At 39.3% G+C, this 15,725-nt stretch overlaps 1 protein-coding gene across 2 annotated transcripts in view; it reads left to right on the top strand.

The window, feature by feature from the left end:
- CSMD2 (CUB and Sushi multiple domains 2) overlaps positions 1 to 15,725 on the top strand; it is a 1,007,742-nt gene that overhangs the window by 654,561 nt on the left and 337,456 nt on the right. For both annotated transcript variants that reach the window (XM_043994712.1, XM_043994711.1), the window contains exon 13: positions 529 to 711. In XM_043994712.1, coding sequence (XP_043850647.1) covers positions 529 to 711 — 183 coding nt within the window. The remainder of the gene's footprint in view (positions 1 to 528; positions 712 to 15,725) is intronic.

The raw sequence follows: 15,725 nt of genomic DNA, 5'->3' as shown, positions 1-15,725 counted from the left end.
TCTTGTCTATTACCTCCTGTTGGGAAACTTTGATACTTCATTCACTTTATGTTGGGAAGTGACCTGGCCTGCTCACTCCAAAGCTTGCTCCTCAGAACTACTTCTATGGTCATACCAAGCTCTCCTGGCCAACAAGTGCTTAGTTTCCAGGCCAGGCTACTGATTTCTTAATCAGTACATGTGAGATTTGTAGTTTTGTTGGTGTGGATATTACCTCCACCAATGAAAGTTACAACTCCTCTATAACTAAGTAGATTTGGCTCAGTACAGTTGAAAAATGAGAGGTGGCCACATTGAACTTCTAGATGCTCCACTCTGTCCTAGCATTTTGTGATAAAATTGGAAAACTGCAAGGTGTCTGCTTCAGGTCCATAATGCTTCCATTCTTGATCATGGCTGTATGTATATGTGTGTAGTGGTGACTACTAAGCAGGTATGTAGCATGGCATTCAATGTGGACCCTCTCGGAGGGAGACCTGAGGAACCCAATCACATTTTACCTTTGGTTTTTGTTTTTCTGTCTTCTAGAGATTGAACAGGGGAGCTGCGGGGACCCTGGTGTGCCAGCCTATGGCCGAAGGGAAGGCTCAAGGTTTCGACATGGAGACACTCTGAAGTTTGAATGCCAGCCTGCCTTTGAGCTGGTGGGACAGAAGGCAATTACCTGCCAAAAGAACAATCAGTGGTCAGCTAAGAAGCCAGGCTGTGTTTGTAAGTGACCAGTGAGGTTGGGGTATTTAATGTGCGAGTAAGAGGTGGAGAAGTTCTGGAATAACCCACTTCCTGTGTCTGACCCTTCAGCTATAAGACCCTCCCTGGGCATTCCTAACAAGCTTGTTTCTCTATTCTTTATCCTCTTAGCTTCTCCCTAAGCTCTAGTCCTCTTGTTATTTTTGGCAGTTATTTCTTTAGCTTGGAGCATTGGTGGTAGTGATGGTGCAGGGTATGAAGCATCAAGTCTGAGTCACTAATGACTAAACTGGAAAGGAGAGTTAAGAAAAAGATAACATAGGTCAATTCTATATTTCTGTTAGTGAGGACCATATTGACTTTCCATCGGAGGCTTCTGACTTTAGCTTCCTAACCATGTCTAGAATATTTGGCACCTTGTTAGAAAATCCTTCTCTGGGTGCCCTCCAAGATGGAATTCTCTGTCTACAAACAAGGTGACCTAAACAAACTGTGCTGAACCAGCATTAACCTAAAACCAAATCATTTCCACTTTTGGGCCTATGGCCAGCATAATGTATCATTTGTAAAGGTGAAATTGAGAGAGACAAATCTTGCTTATGTTGTAGAGAGAAAAGTTTTTATTTGAAAACATGCCTTTCCCTCTTCCACTTATTTTCCCATGCCTGCTATGATGGCTACATATTGGGGAGCTACAATGAAGTAAAATGTAGCTTTGGGTTTCCTGAGGGGATCCGAGGAAAGGGGGGCTGTGTGGTGTTTCCACAAATTATTATGTACTTCAGATGTCAAGACATTCCAGGATTTATGGACAGCCATAATTCTGTAAATGAAGATTTCATCCAATGGGATCAAAAATATACTAGAATTAGCTTTGCTGCGATGACCTGTTTTGGGGGAAGGGATTAAGGTCATATACTGGATGTCGTTCTGCGTCATGGATCTGTCTTGAGGAAACAGAAGCATGTGTAAAGATGGAGTATTTCAGTTGCAGAAAGATTAGGGACTCTGCTCCCCCTTCCAACTGCTTCAAATGATATTAGAGTGCAGGCTGCTGTGACTGGCATACGCAAAAGGAGGGGGATGTATGGCCAGCTGTTTGTTGGGAGAATGGAGTCTTTGTCTTTTCTGTGATTTTATTTTCCTTTAATTCACATCCTCCATGATTTTTTATGTTGATAGTGTAAAACAACCTCAAACCACCATGGCTTCTCTAGTCTTATCCAACCTTCTGCTTGATTGCTAAGAGTCATAAATCTGTCTGTCCATGGGCTGACTGTAATTTGGTGATGAGGGATGGACATAGGTGATGCTGTTGGGTTACTGATGTAATGATCATGGATTTAGTTTTGGGTGGCTTGGATCTTTCATTCTCGTTCTATTAGGTGGAAGAGATATCACTCGATAAAGACTGGCAAAATCCTGTTATACACTAAAAGCCTTGGAAACTTTCTTACCCAGAAGTTTCTTCTCCTTGAGGTGAAATTTGCCTGTGGCTTAAATGTTTCTAGTTTTGCTCATGAGAATTGGACCAGGCTGCTATAATTGTGCTGGGTTTCCATATTAGGGCTGTGTTTTATTAAGTTTGTGGAACTGGCATAGCATCTCTCCTATGGGTATATTTTTTATCACTATATTCTTTCCACAGAGGCCATGGCTATGTGTTAGGGTAGGAGTCTGGTGAGACAGAGGAAAAGGCAGAGGTTTGTCAGAACAGCTTCAGATTCAAATAGAAAGCAGCCCTCCTGGAGTTCACAGTCTAAGGGGGAGATAACATGTCAGCAGATATGTACAAACAAGCTATAGACCAGCTAAATAGTAAGTAATCCATAGAGGGAAGACACTAGAATTAAGAGGGATTGGAAAAGGTTTCCAAGTGGGATTTTAGCTGGGACTTGAAGGAAGCCAGGGTAGCCAAGAAGCAGATATCAGGAGGGAGAACATTTTAGGCATGGGGGACAGCCAAGGAAAATGCCTGGCATCAGAAGATAGAGTATCTTGTTTGAGAAATAGCAAGGAGGCAAATGTCACTGGATTGCAGAGGACTTTCGGGAGGGTAAGGTGGAACATTGTAAAGGAGGGCATAGGTTTTGAAGGGCTTTGAGCATCAAACAATGGCCTTTATATTTGATTCTGGAGGTGATGGAGAGCCACCAGAGTTTATTGAGTAGAGGGGAGTGACATGGTTGGACATGAGAAAATCAGTTTGGGGGATGACTGGAAGATGGACTGGAATTGGAAGAGACTTGTGACAAACAGACCAAATAGCAAGTTATTGTCAAAGTCCAGCAATGAGGAGATGGACCTGCACCAGGGGGGCTGCAGTGTCAGAGGAGAGGAGGTGGATTCATAGATGTTGCCAAGGTGAAATCAATAGGCCTTGGTGACACATGGTATATAGGGGTGAGAGATGGTGAGGAGTTGAGGATGACAACTGGGCCTGTGAGACTAGCAGGATGGCAATGCCCATGACAGTATCAGGGAAATTTAGAGGGGGAGAGGGCTTGGGGGGAAAGATAATGAGTTAACTTTTGGACATATTTAGTACAAAATATCTATAGGACATCCATTTTAAGATGTCTGATAGGCTGATGGAGATATGAAACTGGAGGTCAACAAAGCTGTTAGGGCTAGATAAGTAGATTTGGGAATCATCAGCATAAAGATAATAATTTCAGTTTCAGATGAATGCTGAACTTCTTTGTTTAATATGTTTAATAGTTGACTTTTTTTGGCCAGTTTCCTGAGCTGACTTCTTCCTATCTACAGCCTGTTCTTCCAGGTTGTCCTCTTTCCTCTTGCAGGGAACCCTTCCTGCCTGCCTAGGACTGAGAGACATCATTCCTTCTTGCTTCCTTCACTTATCTTCTGGCCTGCAATGCCTGCAGGGAAAGGAGAGAAATATTCCAGTAACTCCCCCTCACTCCCTCTTCTGAGTTACCTAATATCCTGTGAGGACTTCACCTTGAGCGCAAACTCTTAGTGTTGTTAATTATCACCTGAGGCAGCTAGGTGGCTCAGTCCCTAGAGCTTGGGACTTGAATTCCAGAAGACCTGAGTTCAAATATAGTCTCATATATTTAATAGCTGTGTGAATCTGTGCAAGTCATTTAACTTCTATTTGCCTTGGTTTCCTCAACTGTAAAATGGAGATGTGAAGATCAAATGAGATATTTGTAAAGTACTTAACACTGTTTGGCAAAAAGAAGGGTTGTTGTTTTTTTGTTTTGTTTTGTTTTGAACGCCGATTCCGTCCCTCCTGGGCACCACCTGAACTCATTTTTGAATGATTACCAAACACTCATTCTGTCATGCACTCAAGTGCATTCAGTGATTCTGAATCCCCAAGCTTCATTGTTCAGATTCATTCTCCATCCTCTACTACCTGCTTTCTTATTCCAGCCCTCTCAGATATCCTGCTCGAAATGCACCCAACCCTTTCAAGAGCTCTCTGGAATGCTTGCTCTCAAGGCAACAAACTTGCTTTCATCTTAAGTCTTTTCTTTTCCTACTTCTTTTATCTTCTGGCTCTCACGGAGACCTAGTTCCCTTCTGATGGATGATACAGCATCCTTTGTCACCCTCTCCATCATGGGGAGTACTTTTTTACTAATTCCCCTCATTTGTTGAAGTGATGTAGTTATTGATGCAATGTCTGTCTCCTTTAAGGGCTAATATAACATTTAAGTTCTTCAGTTTAGCTCAAGAATAGATTTTTAAGCTCTTTTATACAAGATATTGTGCTAGGCCCTAAGAATGCAAAGGCAAAAAAATAAAATAATTTCTACCCTCCAGGAGTGTACAGTATACTGGAGGGATACTACAATTCCAGAATATGTACAAAGTGATTGGCAGTGGGTGTTGTGAAGGATTAACAATTGAGAGGGATCAGAAGGTCAGTTGCTAGCACCCTTCTTCCTTAATTTTGTTGTTGTTATTAGGTTGTTAAGCTGAGTCTTTATGACCCTATTAACCATAGTATAGCCAATACTGTCCATGGGGTTTTCTTGACAAAGATACTGAAGTAGTTTTCCATTTTCTTCTTCAGTGGATTAAGGCAAACAGAAATTAAGTGTCTTGCCCAGGATCATACAGCTAGTAAGTGTCGGAGGCCAGATTTGAACGTCCTAACTTCAGTTCCAGTGCTCTATCCAGTAGGCCACCTAACTAACTCTTCCCTACCTAGCCTCGGTTTAACTACTTGGTATTTTTGGTAATATTTTCTATATATTTTCTATAGAATTTTCTAATAATTTTCTATATATTTATTTTCTATTTACTTACATATGTACCTGTTGTTCCCCCAATAGAAGAATGTAAAGTCATTGACAGTAGAGATGGTTTCTTGTTTTTAATTCTTTTTTCTCTTTCTAAGAAGTGAAGATGAGAAGTGAGAACACTCTAGGAATATAGTACAACGTGTGCGAAGGCACAGAGGCAGGAGATGGATTGTTGGGTAGTGGGCATAGCAAGTACTGTATACTAGTTTGCCTAGAATATAGAATGTGTGAGGAGAAGTAAAGGGAAATCAGTCTTGGAAAAATAAGTTGGAGTCAGATTGTGAATTTATTTATATACCAAACAGCGGAATTTGTATTATCCTAGAGTGAGTGGGAGCCTCTGAAACTTCTTGAACTGAGGTGTGACATGGTTAGACTTGCACTTTAGGAATATCAGTTTGGCAGCTCTTTAGACAATAGAGTGGGAAGGGTCTAGAAGTGGTCGTAATTAGTAGGCTATGGTAATAATTCAGTCAAAGGATGATCAGGATCTTGACTAGAGTGGTGATCATATTCATAGAGAGAAGAGATTTCATGTGACAAATGTTGAGGAGGTACAACCAATAAGATTTGGCAACAGAGTGTATATGGTGTGGGGGGAGTGGTAAAGAATAAAAATTGGAAAATGACTCTGAATTTGCACATTCTGCCTGGAAAGATGGTGCTGCCTTAGACATAAATACGGAACTTTGGAAGAGGGGTGGGATTAGCAGGAAAGATAATGTTGAGTTTGTAATGCTCATGAGCCATCCAGGTGATAATTAACAGCAGGCAGCTGTTGGTGGAATAATGAGGACTACATATATAGATTTGGGAGTCATTTGTATCAAGATAATTCCCAAATAATTGAACCCATGTGAGGTGATGAAAACACCAAGAAGAAATAAAGGAAAAACACTTTGGTGGTGGTGGGAGGGGGTGGGGGGTGGGATTGCTGATGATCCAGCAAACAACACGGAGATTGGTCATAGAGCTCGGAGAAGGGAATCTCTGTCTTCTCTATGATTTTATTTCCTTTCCATTCATTACCCTTCATGACCTTTTAAGTTTCCTTGCTGTGGAGACTCAGAGAGGAGAGAATGTATAGAACACAGTGTCAAATGGTGCAGAGAAGTCAAGAAACAAGTATTTATTAAGCACCTACTATGTGCCAGGCACTGTGCCAAGTGCTTTACAAATATGATCTCATTTGATCTTCACAACAACCCTGTGAGGTAGCTGCTATTTAGCATCTTCATTTTACAGTTGAGGAAACTTGGAACAGACAGAGGTTAAGTGACTTTCCCAGGATCAAACGGCTAGTAAGTGTCTGAGGCTGCTTTTGCATTCAGGTCTTCCTGATTTGAGAACCACTTCTCCATCCACTGCATTACTGAGCTGCATAATGAAGAATGAAGATTAAGAAAAGGCTATGTGTTTTATCAGTTAATAAATTGTTAGTAACCTTAAAGAGAACAGCTTCATCATTGTAGTGTGGGCAACCAGATTACAAGATTACAAGAAATTGGAGTCCATGAGTGAGGAGAGATATAGAATGATAGTTTGAGGAGATGGTAGGTTCAGCAGAGGTTTTTTGTTTTGTTTTGTTTTGAGAATGAAGTAGATTTGGACATGCTTGAAGGTAGTAGGGAAGTCATAAGTGTGGATAAAGAAGTATTTCTGATTAGCGCGTAGAGGGGAATTTTCACATAAAATTATTGATGTCTGGAAATTTTTCTTTTTCTTTCCCATCAGCCATACATTTGTCACCCCCTCTTCAATACTGTCAGATTTTTTGGAGCAGAAAGTAGAATTGCTCACAGTCATAATAAGAAATATTTACAGAAAATAAAAAAGTGCTATTAAGTCATTCTTCCTTTTGACTTTCACTCCATTTCTCTGAGACAGACTTTCCTACTTGTACATCTTTTGTAAGTGCTGTATAGTTTCTAACATTTAAAGAAATTCAAGCTATGAAACTCTTATATTATTTTCCACCTGAATTTTTCTGCATCAACAAGTAGGAAAGTTTTTAGTATACTAAAAATCTGTACCCTGAAATAATCACATTTTTTATAATTATAGCAAGATATGCAAGTAGAACCTGAAAGAAAATCCTCACATTTGGGTCAATGGCACTACTTTGTTGACCTATCAAGTACTTCATTAGAAAAATAATTAAAAACAAAACAACTGCAATAAGACCACAGTCCTGTTCAAAGCAAATACTTTAAAAATATACCTTTTTAGCAACTTTTATTCTTGGAAATATGCCTAGAGTACTGAGAATTAAATTATGTGCCCAGAATCACCTAGCCTGTGTCAGAACTTGAACCCCAGCCTTCTTGACTGAGGCTGAAAACACTATCCTGTTTCTTATGTCTTAATTACGCAGCATTAAATGAATAGATAAGGAAACATCGATCAGCATTAAGTGAGCATTATGTGTGTGACAAGGGTTTTGGCACAAGAAATTGTGCCAGATTTCTAATGCAAATGATAAATAGTACATAGTTTCACAGAAGGTAGAAATCTGTGGGTTGAAATTATGAGGGAAAGACAAAGGGAGGAGATGGGATGTGACTTAAACCCTAAAAAATATTTATTAAGTATTTACTATGTTCCATGCATTTGGGATTCTAAGGCAGACAAACAACCCCTGCCTTAAAGAAGCATCCATTCTATTGGAACAGAAAATATGGAAATAACTAGGTATAACAGGGTAAATAGAAAGTAACCTTAGAAGGGAATGCACAAGCAAGTGGGGTGGGGACTGAAAGAAGCCAGGAAGCCAGCTGGTTGAGGTGAGGAGAAGAGCATCACAAACATTGGTGGCATCTAGTATAAAGACAGAGGGGGGGATGGCCTACTGTATTTGGGGAACAGCAAGTAAGCCTGTATAACTGTTTGAAAAATCCAGATATGGAAAGCAGTGAAGCATAAGAAGGCTGGAAAGGGTAGGAAGAGATCAGGTTTTGAAGGCCTTTGAACACCAAAAACACAACTTTGATCTTTGAGATAAAAGGGAGCCATTGAAACTTAGTGAGTAGGGGTTGACATGGTGAGATATCTGCTTTAAGAAAAACTCTTTCGAGGCTGAGTGGAGGATGGATTGAAGTATGGGGGAGAAACTAAGACAATGAAACCAGTTAGAAAGCTATTGTAGTCATTCAGGTGAGAGGTAATAAAGGCGTAAACCAGGCATGGCTTTTTGAATGGAGAAAAAAGGACATATATGAAAGATGTGATGATAGATATGATAAGACCTGGCAACAAATTAGATATATGGGATGAGTGAGAGTGAAAAAAAAAGTATGGGACTTTTTTCTGCCTTTTGCTGGGGGGAAGGAGGCTAGGTGGAGGAAAGCAATGTTTGAATGAAAATGTAGGCTTTTCCATCTTCTTTTTCAACTGTAAAGTAGTCAAAGTCCAAAGACTTAAGAGGCATGATTGAATTTGTCAATGTGTGTGTGTGTATAAGGATGGAGAAGAAAACAATAATAAGAATTAGCATTTATATAACCCTTTACAGTTTGCAAAGCACTTTATGTTATCTCATTTAATTCTCATTTGAACCCCTACTCTAGTCCAATCAGTATTAATCAATTTGATTCCATAGGGGTAGTGCTAATAAGTTCTGTGTATTGATAGGCCCCACAGCTGTGAACTGCATATTTTAAGTTCACTTGCTTAATCATAGGAAGCTAAGTAGAGGCCTTGCATCCTTGTTTTTCCTTGTCATGATGACCAGACCTATTGTGGCAGAGGTGACTCAATTACATGGAAAGTCCTCCAACTTTTTTTTTGTACCTGGGAACCTCTCTCTTGTCCAGCGTGAGCAAATGACTGCTTAGTCAGTGGAGATGCCCCATGCTTCGCCCAGTCTGTGACCCAACTGCTGATATGTCACTTTTGGTCTTCAAAAGCAAGGTCTATCTACCAATGACATTCTGTATTTCATCGAGCTTCTTTTCATATTTGGGAATCAAACCCTATAAAAACAAGGGCCTGGAAGAAGGAGGTATCTCAGATCATGAGGAAGATCTGAGGTCCACTTAATTACAGGGGACCATGGACCCTTTAATTAAGTGTCATTGGCTCAGAGCTCTGCCTCAGTCTCTTTTATTGTAGGTTGGACATTTTAAATCCCTACACAGGGGCACACAGGAAGTAAATATCTAAGACCAGATTTTAACTTAGGTCTTTCTGATTTCTTGTCCAACACTTTGCCCAACGTACCAATTGACTGCCACGTTTTTTTTTTTAAACTGAATTCCAGATTTCTAGGACTGCGTCATCCCCTTATAGCCTAAAGGACAAATAAGTCTCAAGAGAGGTAATAGGCAGCCCTGTTCTACATTAATAGGTGAATAGAGCTGGTATATTCTTTTTTTTTAAACTACACTGACTTTAATATTTTGACACCGACTGTATTAATGCACAAAAGCTATTCTGACTATTAGCTGAAAGTCTCAAATTTGTTTGCACATGCTGATGAAATTGAATTTGCATTGGGCACCCAAAATATCCTGGCAGTGAAAACAGGGAGTGGAGTTGATAATGCCATTATGACATTCGATATATTTTCATGAGGAATGGAAGAGTCAGTCAAAACTAAAGTCAAAGGAATCAAAGCAGTTAATCAGTCAAATCATTTAAAATCTATACCACAAAGTATTTTGTTTTTGCAGTCACAACATAGTCATCAAGTGAGGTGACAGGTACGTGGCCAGGATGCTAAGATCTTTTTTCCAGGTGTTGTCAACTTCTTAGACTAAGAAGCATGGAATCAGAGTTGGAAGAGATCCCAGAGGTCACCTGAACAAGAATCTCTCCAAAAATCTTTCTGACAAGTTGTTCTTTGGCCACTGCTTAAAGAAATCCATTTAGGGAAGCCAGCTGCCTTTTAAGACAGCCTATTGTACTTAAGGATAGCTCTGTTAGGAAGTTGTTGGTTTTTTTTTTTCCATCAGGCTGAAATATTTTTTTCCTAGCTTTTGTTGATCCCACTTCTCTCTGGAGCCAGGAAGAATGTCTCTTTTGTATGACAGCCCTTTACATACATGAAGATAGCTCTCATTTCCCCCTTAATTTTTCTCTGGGCTATAGGTGGTGTATACTTAAGACACCTAAGCTTTGAGAGGAGCAGAAGCAATACAGATATGGAGGCTAAAGTTTGAACACATTGATTTCTGTGAGCAGGAACTGAAACACCTACTCAGATGGATTGGTCCCAGACTTGCTTTTTCTCTTCCTGTGGGGTAACCTATAAGTTACTTTAGGCATAGAGAAATGATAAGGAAATGAAGATACTGTAAGGAAGTATAAGAAACTGTTCTTTTAACACTTTTGCCTGCTCCCAATCCCATCTAATCACCAAGAATCTTAGATTGTGAAACCTATATTTAAGATGATCTGTAAACCAGTGTGGTTTGGGCACTTAGAATGTAATCCCAGAGCTAGACAAGACCTCAGGTAATCTATCCTAGCTTTCCACTCTACCCAGGAACTCTGTCTATGACTTTCCTAGCAGATACAGATGACCATCCAGCCATCTTGTCTAATTCCTTTCTAGGAAAGTCACTATCAAAGCAATCTCTTATTGTTAGCAATTTTTTCCTTGAATTGAAATAAAAATTTAACTCTTTGTAATCTTCAGTTCAATTCTACAAAAACATATTCTCTACTGTGTGCAAACATGGGGGTAGGTGCTAAGAATACAAAATAAAGCATTCCCTGCCTTCAGGGATTTTACATTCTATTGGAAGTTAACAACATAGACACTTAATATAAAATATATACAAATTTATTTCAGTGTGGGAAGAAAGAGCACTAATGCCTTATGGGTGTGTGTGGCAGGGCTGACAGGAATCTTGAGCCTTGAGAAGATCTCAAGATTCCAAGAAGTGGGGGTGAGGAGAGCAAGTATTTCAAGCATAGTGCCTTCCTGCGCAGAGGCACAGGAGTTGAGTCAGAAGATGGAACAGCATGTATGGGTAACAACAAGTGGCCATGGCTGGTTAGGTTGCAATGTAGGATGCATATGTGCATATGGATGTGGTGGTGCTAATGTGCAATCAGTATAGAAAGACAAGAGGAATTAAATTGTGATAGCCTTCATATGCCAGAAAGAGGAGTTAGTATTTTATCTTTGAGATGATAGAAAAAACTATTGGAGCTTCTTGAACAGGTAAGTAACATGGTTAGATCTGTTCTTTAGGAATATCAATTTGGCAATTATGTGAAGGATGGGTTAGGAGAGGGGCAAATGAGGAGTCCTTTGTAATAGTATAGGGAAGAAGTAATAAGGTTCTGAACTAGCTTGGTGCCCCTCATTGGCCCCAGTTCTGTGGAGAGAGAAAACAAAACAAAACTCTAAGTGGGCATACTAGCTTAAGGGTTCAGAAGAGTCCACAATAGATAAATCTACAATATATTATTTTTAAAAATTATTTATTTATTTAGAATTTTTCCCAAGTTACATGTAAAAGACAAATTTTTTCACATTGATTTTTTTTTTTTTTGGTGAGGCAATTGGGGTTAAGTGATTTGCCCAGGGTCACAAAGCTAGTAAGTGTCTGAGGCTGGATTTGAACTCAGGTCTTCCTGAATCCAGGGATGGTGCTTTATCCACTATGCCACCTAGCTGCCCCCACATTGATTTTTAAAAACTTTGTGTTCAAAATTTTCTTCCTCCCTCCCTTCCTACCCTAAGCAATCAAGCAATTCAATATAAGTTTACATGTTCAGTCATGCAAAACATCTCCACATTAGTCAGGTTGTGAAAGAAAACAGACAAAACTTTAGAAACAGGAACTAACAAAAAATTATACTTCAATCTGTATTCAGATACCATCAGTTCTTTCTCTGTAGATGGATTGCATTTTTCATAAGTCCTTCTGATAGCATTATTTCTTTTATAGTTACTATTTCTAACTGTATTACCTTCCATCCTGTTTCTATTTTCTATCTTCCTTTACCCTATCCCTCTTCAAAAATGTTTTGCTTTTTACTGCCCCTCCCCCAATCTGCCCTCTCTCCCTTCACCTCTCCCCTCTTATCCCCTTCCCCTCCCACTTTCCCACAGGGCAAGGTATATTACTATACCCACTTGAGTGTGTATGGTATTCCCTCTTTGAGCCAATTCTAATGAGAGGAAGGTTCACTCACTCTCCTGCTCCTTTGCTATCTTCCCTTCTACTACATAAGTTTTTTCTTGTTTCTTTTATGTGAGCTACTTTACCCCATTCCACCTCTCCCCTTCCCTTTCTTCCAGTGCTTTCCTATTACCCCCTAACTTTATTTAAAAGATGTCATCATGGGGCAGCTAGGTGACACAGTGGACAAAGCACCAGCCTTGGACCCAGGAGGCCCAGAGCCCAAATCTGTCCCTGGACATAAGCCACCCCACTCTGCCTGCTCCACAAAAAAGGATAAACAAAAAATAAATGCTTTACAGATATCATCCCTTCATATTCATTTCACAACCTGTGCCCTCTGTGTAAATATATTCCTTTCAGCCACCCTAATACGGAGAAAGTTCTTATAAGTTAGAAGTATCATCTTCCCATGTAGGAATGTAAACAGTTTAACCTTTTAACAACCCTCATGATCTCTTTTTCCTGTTTACCTTTTTATGTTTTTCTAGGATCTTGTATTTGAAAGTCAAATTTTCTATTCAGTTACAAGATGTTATTAAGGCACTTATCAAGTTTGTTTTTGTTTTGAGGAATATACTTAAACTTTGGAGGCTAGTGTCAAGGACAGTGACTCTCTTTGGTCTTCTTCAGGGATCCTTTCAGTTATAGGATCTATACTCTGGAGCCCATGAGGTTCATCTAGGGGGGTATTTCTACTGTTGGCATGTTTCAAGCCTTGTCTTCCCACTCCATTCCCAGTGCTCATTATAGCTAGAGAACAGATGACTGAGCAAGATGTTAGTACTTGGTCATTTACTCCTCTCTTGATCCCCTACAGGTATATGGAGACATCTATTCATAAACATTTACAAATACAAGAAAATAAACATACATAAATGTACACATAAACATACACAATTACAAGAAAATTCTATTTGGATCTGAATTGTCTCTTGTAAATGAAGAAAGATTCATGTACTTGCCACCAGCAAGACTGTAATCCCCTGAAGGGCAGGAACTACATCTTATGTAAACTTTGTATATCTCTTTCCACATAAACAATTGTACACAGGCACATCTAAATGTACATAGGTACACATGCATGCACACACACACATATAGACATCTCTCCTAAATGACTAGAATCAGAGCTTATGTGTATTTCTTTAATGGAAATAGAAGTCAGTCTTTATAGATCATCTAAAATGTAAGTTTGACAATCTGATATTTCATTGTATAGGCAAGATTCTGGGTAACTAGGTGTGGTTAGGAACTGGCAAATTGTGGGAACAGAGCAGTTTTTTGCACATCCTACAGATTCCTCATTTACTTATCGTTTCTCCATGCTTAAGGGAAGTTACAGGGAGACCTCAGTGGGAAGAAACCAGGAGTATGGGACCAATCCAGTATAAATGGATGTTTCAGACTCATCGAAGTTGAAAACCAGTATGTTCAGACTTAGACTCCACATCTTTACTGCTTCTGCTTTCCTAACTATCTTGAGAGTGAACTGACTATATTTCTCTATTAGCACTTTGCTGAAGCATCTTCTTCTTTCCCTTGCAAAGGATCCTTGGTTTCCAAAAGGGCATTTCCCTAGGCAAAAAATTCACCTCAGTTTTGTATCAACTTACAATTTTGGCTGATTCACAGTAAAGCATCTGAGGTGGCTTCTGAATAGGAGAGTTTGTTGAGTAGAAATTTGCCTAGTTGTTTGATAAGCAATACTGGTCAGCCTTGGAATGAGCTGATCTGTGTCAGAAGGTACTGGGGAGCTAGAGGGTGAAGTTTGTTACAGAGCTTAATATCCCTTTTCATAGAAACTGGGTAAGAAAAGTGGAGGGGAGAGAGCAAGAGGATATGTTGCCATGATACATTAGGCTAGTGGAATGCAGAAGAGAAAAAAGTAACTTAAGAAGTGAACAACTGGCTACAAAGTCCATGTCTGAGAATAGGATTCGGATTTCTGGACCACACCGTATAATGTAAGGTTGATATGTTCCTGGCCAGAAATGGAGAACACCTTACGATGGCTGGTAAGAGTATATTTGCCAAGTATCTTGGAAATTTAATCAAAAGGGATTTTAATTGAGGGGAAAAAAAGATGGGGGAGGAAGAAGGGTGTCTACATATGCATATCTTCCAAGTTAGATATTATGGACAGAAGGCATAAAGAAGGAGGAATAGCAAGTGAGACACTCATTTGCAAGAAAAATCCAGCTAAAACCCATAGCCTCAGAATTCTATACAAAACCACCCAATGTTTAGGCAACAAAAATGAGAATCTAGATTCCTAATGCAAAGAGACAGATTTGACTGCATGTGTAACACTGAGACTTAGAGGGATAAAGCCCATGACTGACTTGGGCTCTATCTGGGTATACTATATTCTAAAGAAGTAGGACAGGTAGAAGGCATGTGATTTGTATATTAAGAAGTTATACTCATGCGAAGAAATGCAGAAATCAGGGAGGAAGAAGGCCAAGAATATTTACATCAAAGTTGGAGAGAAAAACAGACATGTTTTTTTCATTGACATATATTATAAATCTACTTGTACAGAAAATGGAAGTAGATGAAGAGTTTCTGAAAAAGTTCATAATACTGGCACAGAAGATTAATACGTCAATAATGGAGACTTCAGTTATCCAGACATCTGCTGGAGCTTTCTCTTTGCCATAAGTAGAACAGCTCATACCTTTTTTTTTTTTTTTTTTTTGGCAGGCAATGAGGGTTAATTAAGTAACTTGCCCACAGTCACACAGCTAGTAAGTGTCCAGTGTCTGAAGTCGGATTTGAACTCAGGTCTTCCTGAATCCAGGGCCAGTACTTTATCTAGTGTGCCACTTAGTTGCCCCCTCAGCTCATAACTTTTTGACTTGGCTTCATGATAATTTTATCCTTCAGAAGGTGAAAGACATATCAAGGGAAATTCTATCCTGAATCTAATTCTCATTAACAAGGAAGAGCTGGTTGTTGGTGTGGAGATAATGGAAATGTTAAGAGAAGTATTTGTGAAAAAGGAGAATAAATCTGAGCTTAGTATGGAGCTCTTCCAAAGGTTCCAAGGAAAGACAGATGTGATCCTATCGAGTAAAATTCTTTCAAAAAAGTCAGATGAGAAGGGAGAGGAGATGTTCAAGAATGAAATTATGAAGATAGAAAGAAAAAATAATTCTAATGAGAAGAAAAAATAGGATCATGGTCTTTTTCAGGAACTCCTCATTTACCTCCTCTTTCCATTCAGGTGGGTGTGTGGTTTATTCCATTGGCAAAATCATTTCTCTTTTCCCATATTTGGTCTTTGACACAATATTCTCGGTTTTATTTACTTCTGGTTCCCCATTTACCCCCATGAGTGTGTTTTCTCGATGATTGTTGTGAGATCCTCATGGAAATCATCAGCCAACTTAGATTTTAAAAAGAAATGTGTAGAAGATGGAAGCAAACAAGGTAGAAGAAAATGGATATGAGAACATAGCATAGTACTGTGGAAATAGTGTCAGGAGTAAATACTTAAGCTCAGATTGAGTTTAGACTTGTGAGAGAAACTAAGGACAATACAAAATATGTTTAAAAAAATCTCTTTTGGGAAGAAAAGGAGTATCAGAAAAGTGATAGAACCTGTGCTTGGGGG

Source organism: Dromiciops gliroides, chromosome 3, assembly GCF_019393635.1.
Source record: "Dromiciops gliroides isolate mDroGli1 chromosome 3, mDroGli1.pri, whole genome shotgun sequence".
In the NCBI taxonomy this organism is placed as follows: domain Eukaryota; kingdom Metazoa; phylum Chordata; class Mammalia; order Microbiotheria; family Microbiotheriidae; genus Dromiciops; species Dromiciops gliroides.
Note: the sequence above shows the minus strand (reverse complement) of the source record. Positions and strands in the feature narration are given on the sequence as shown.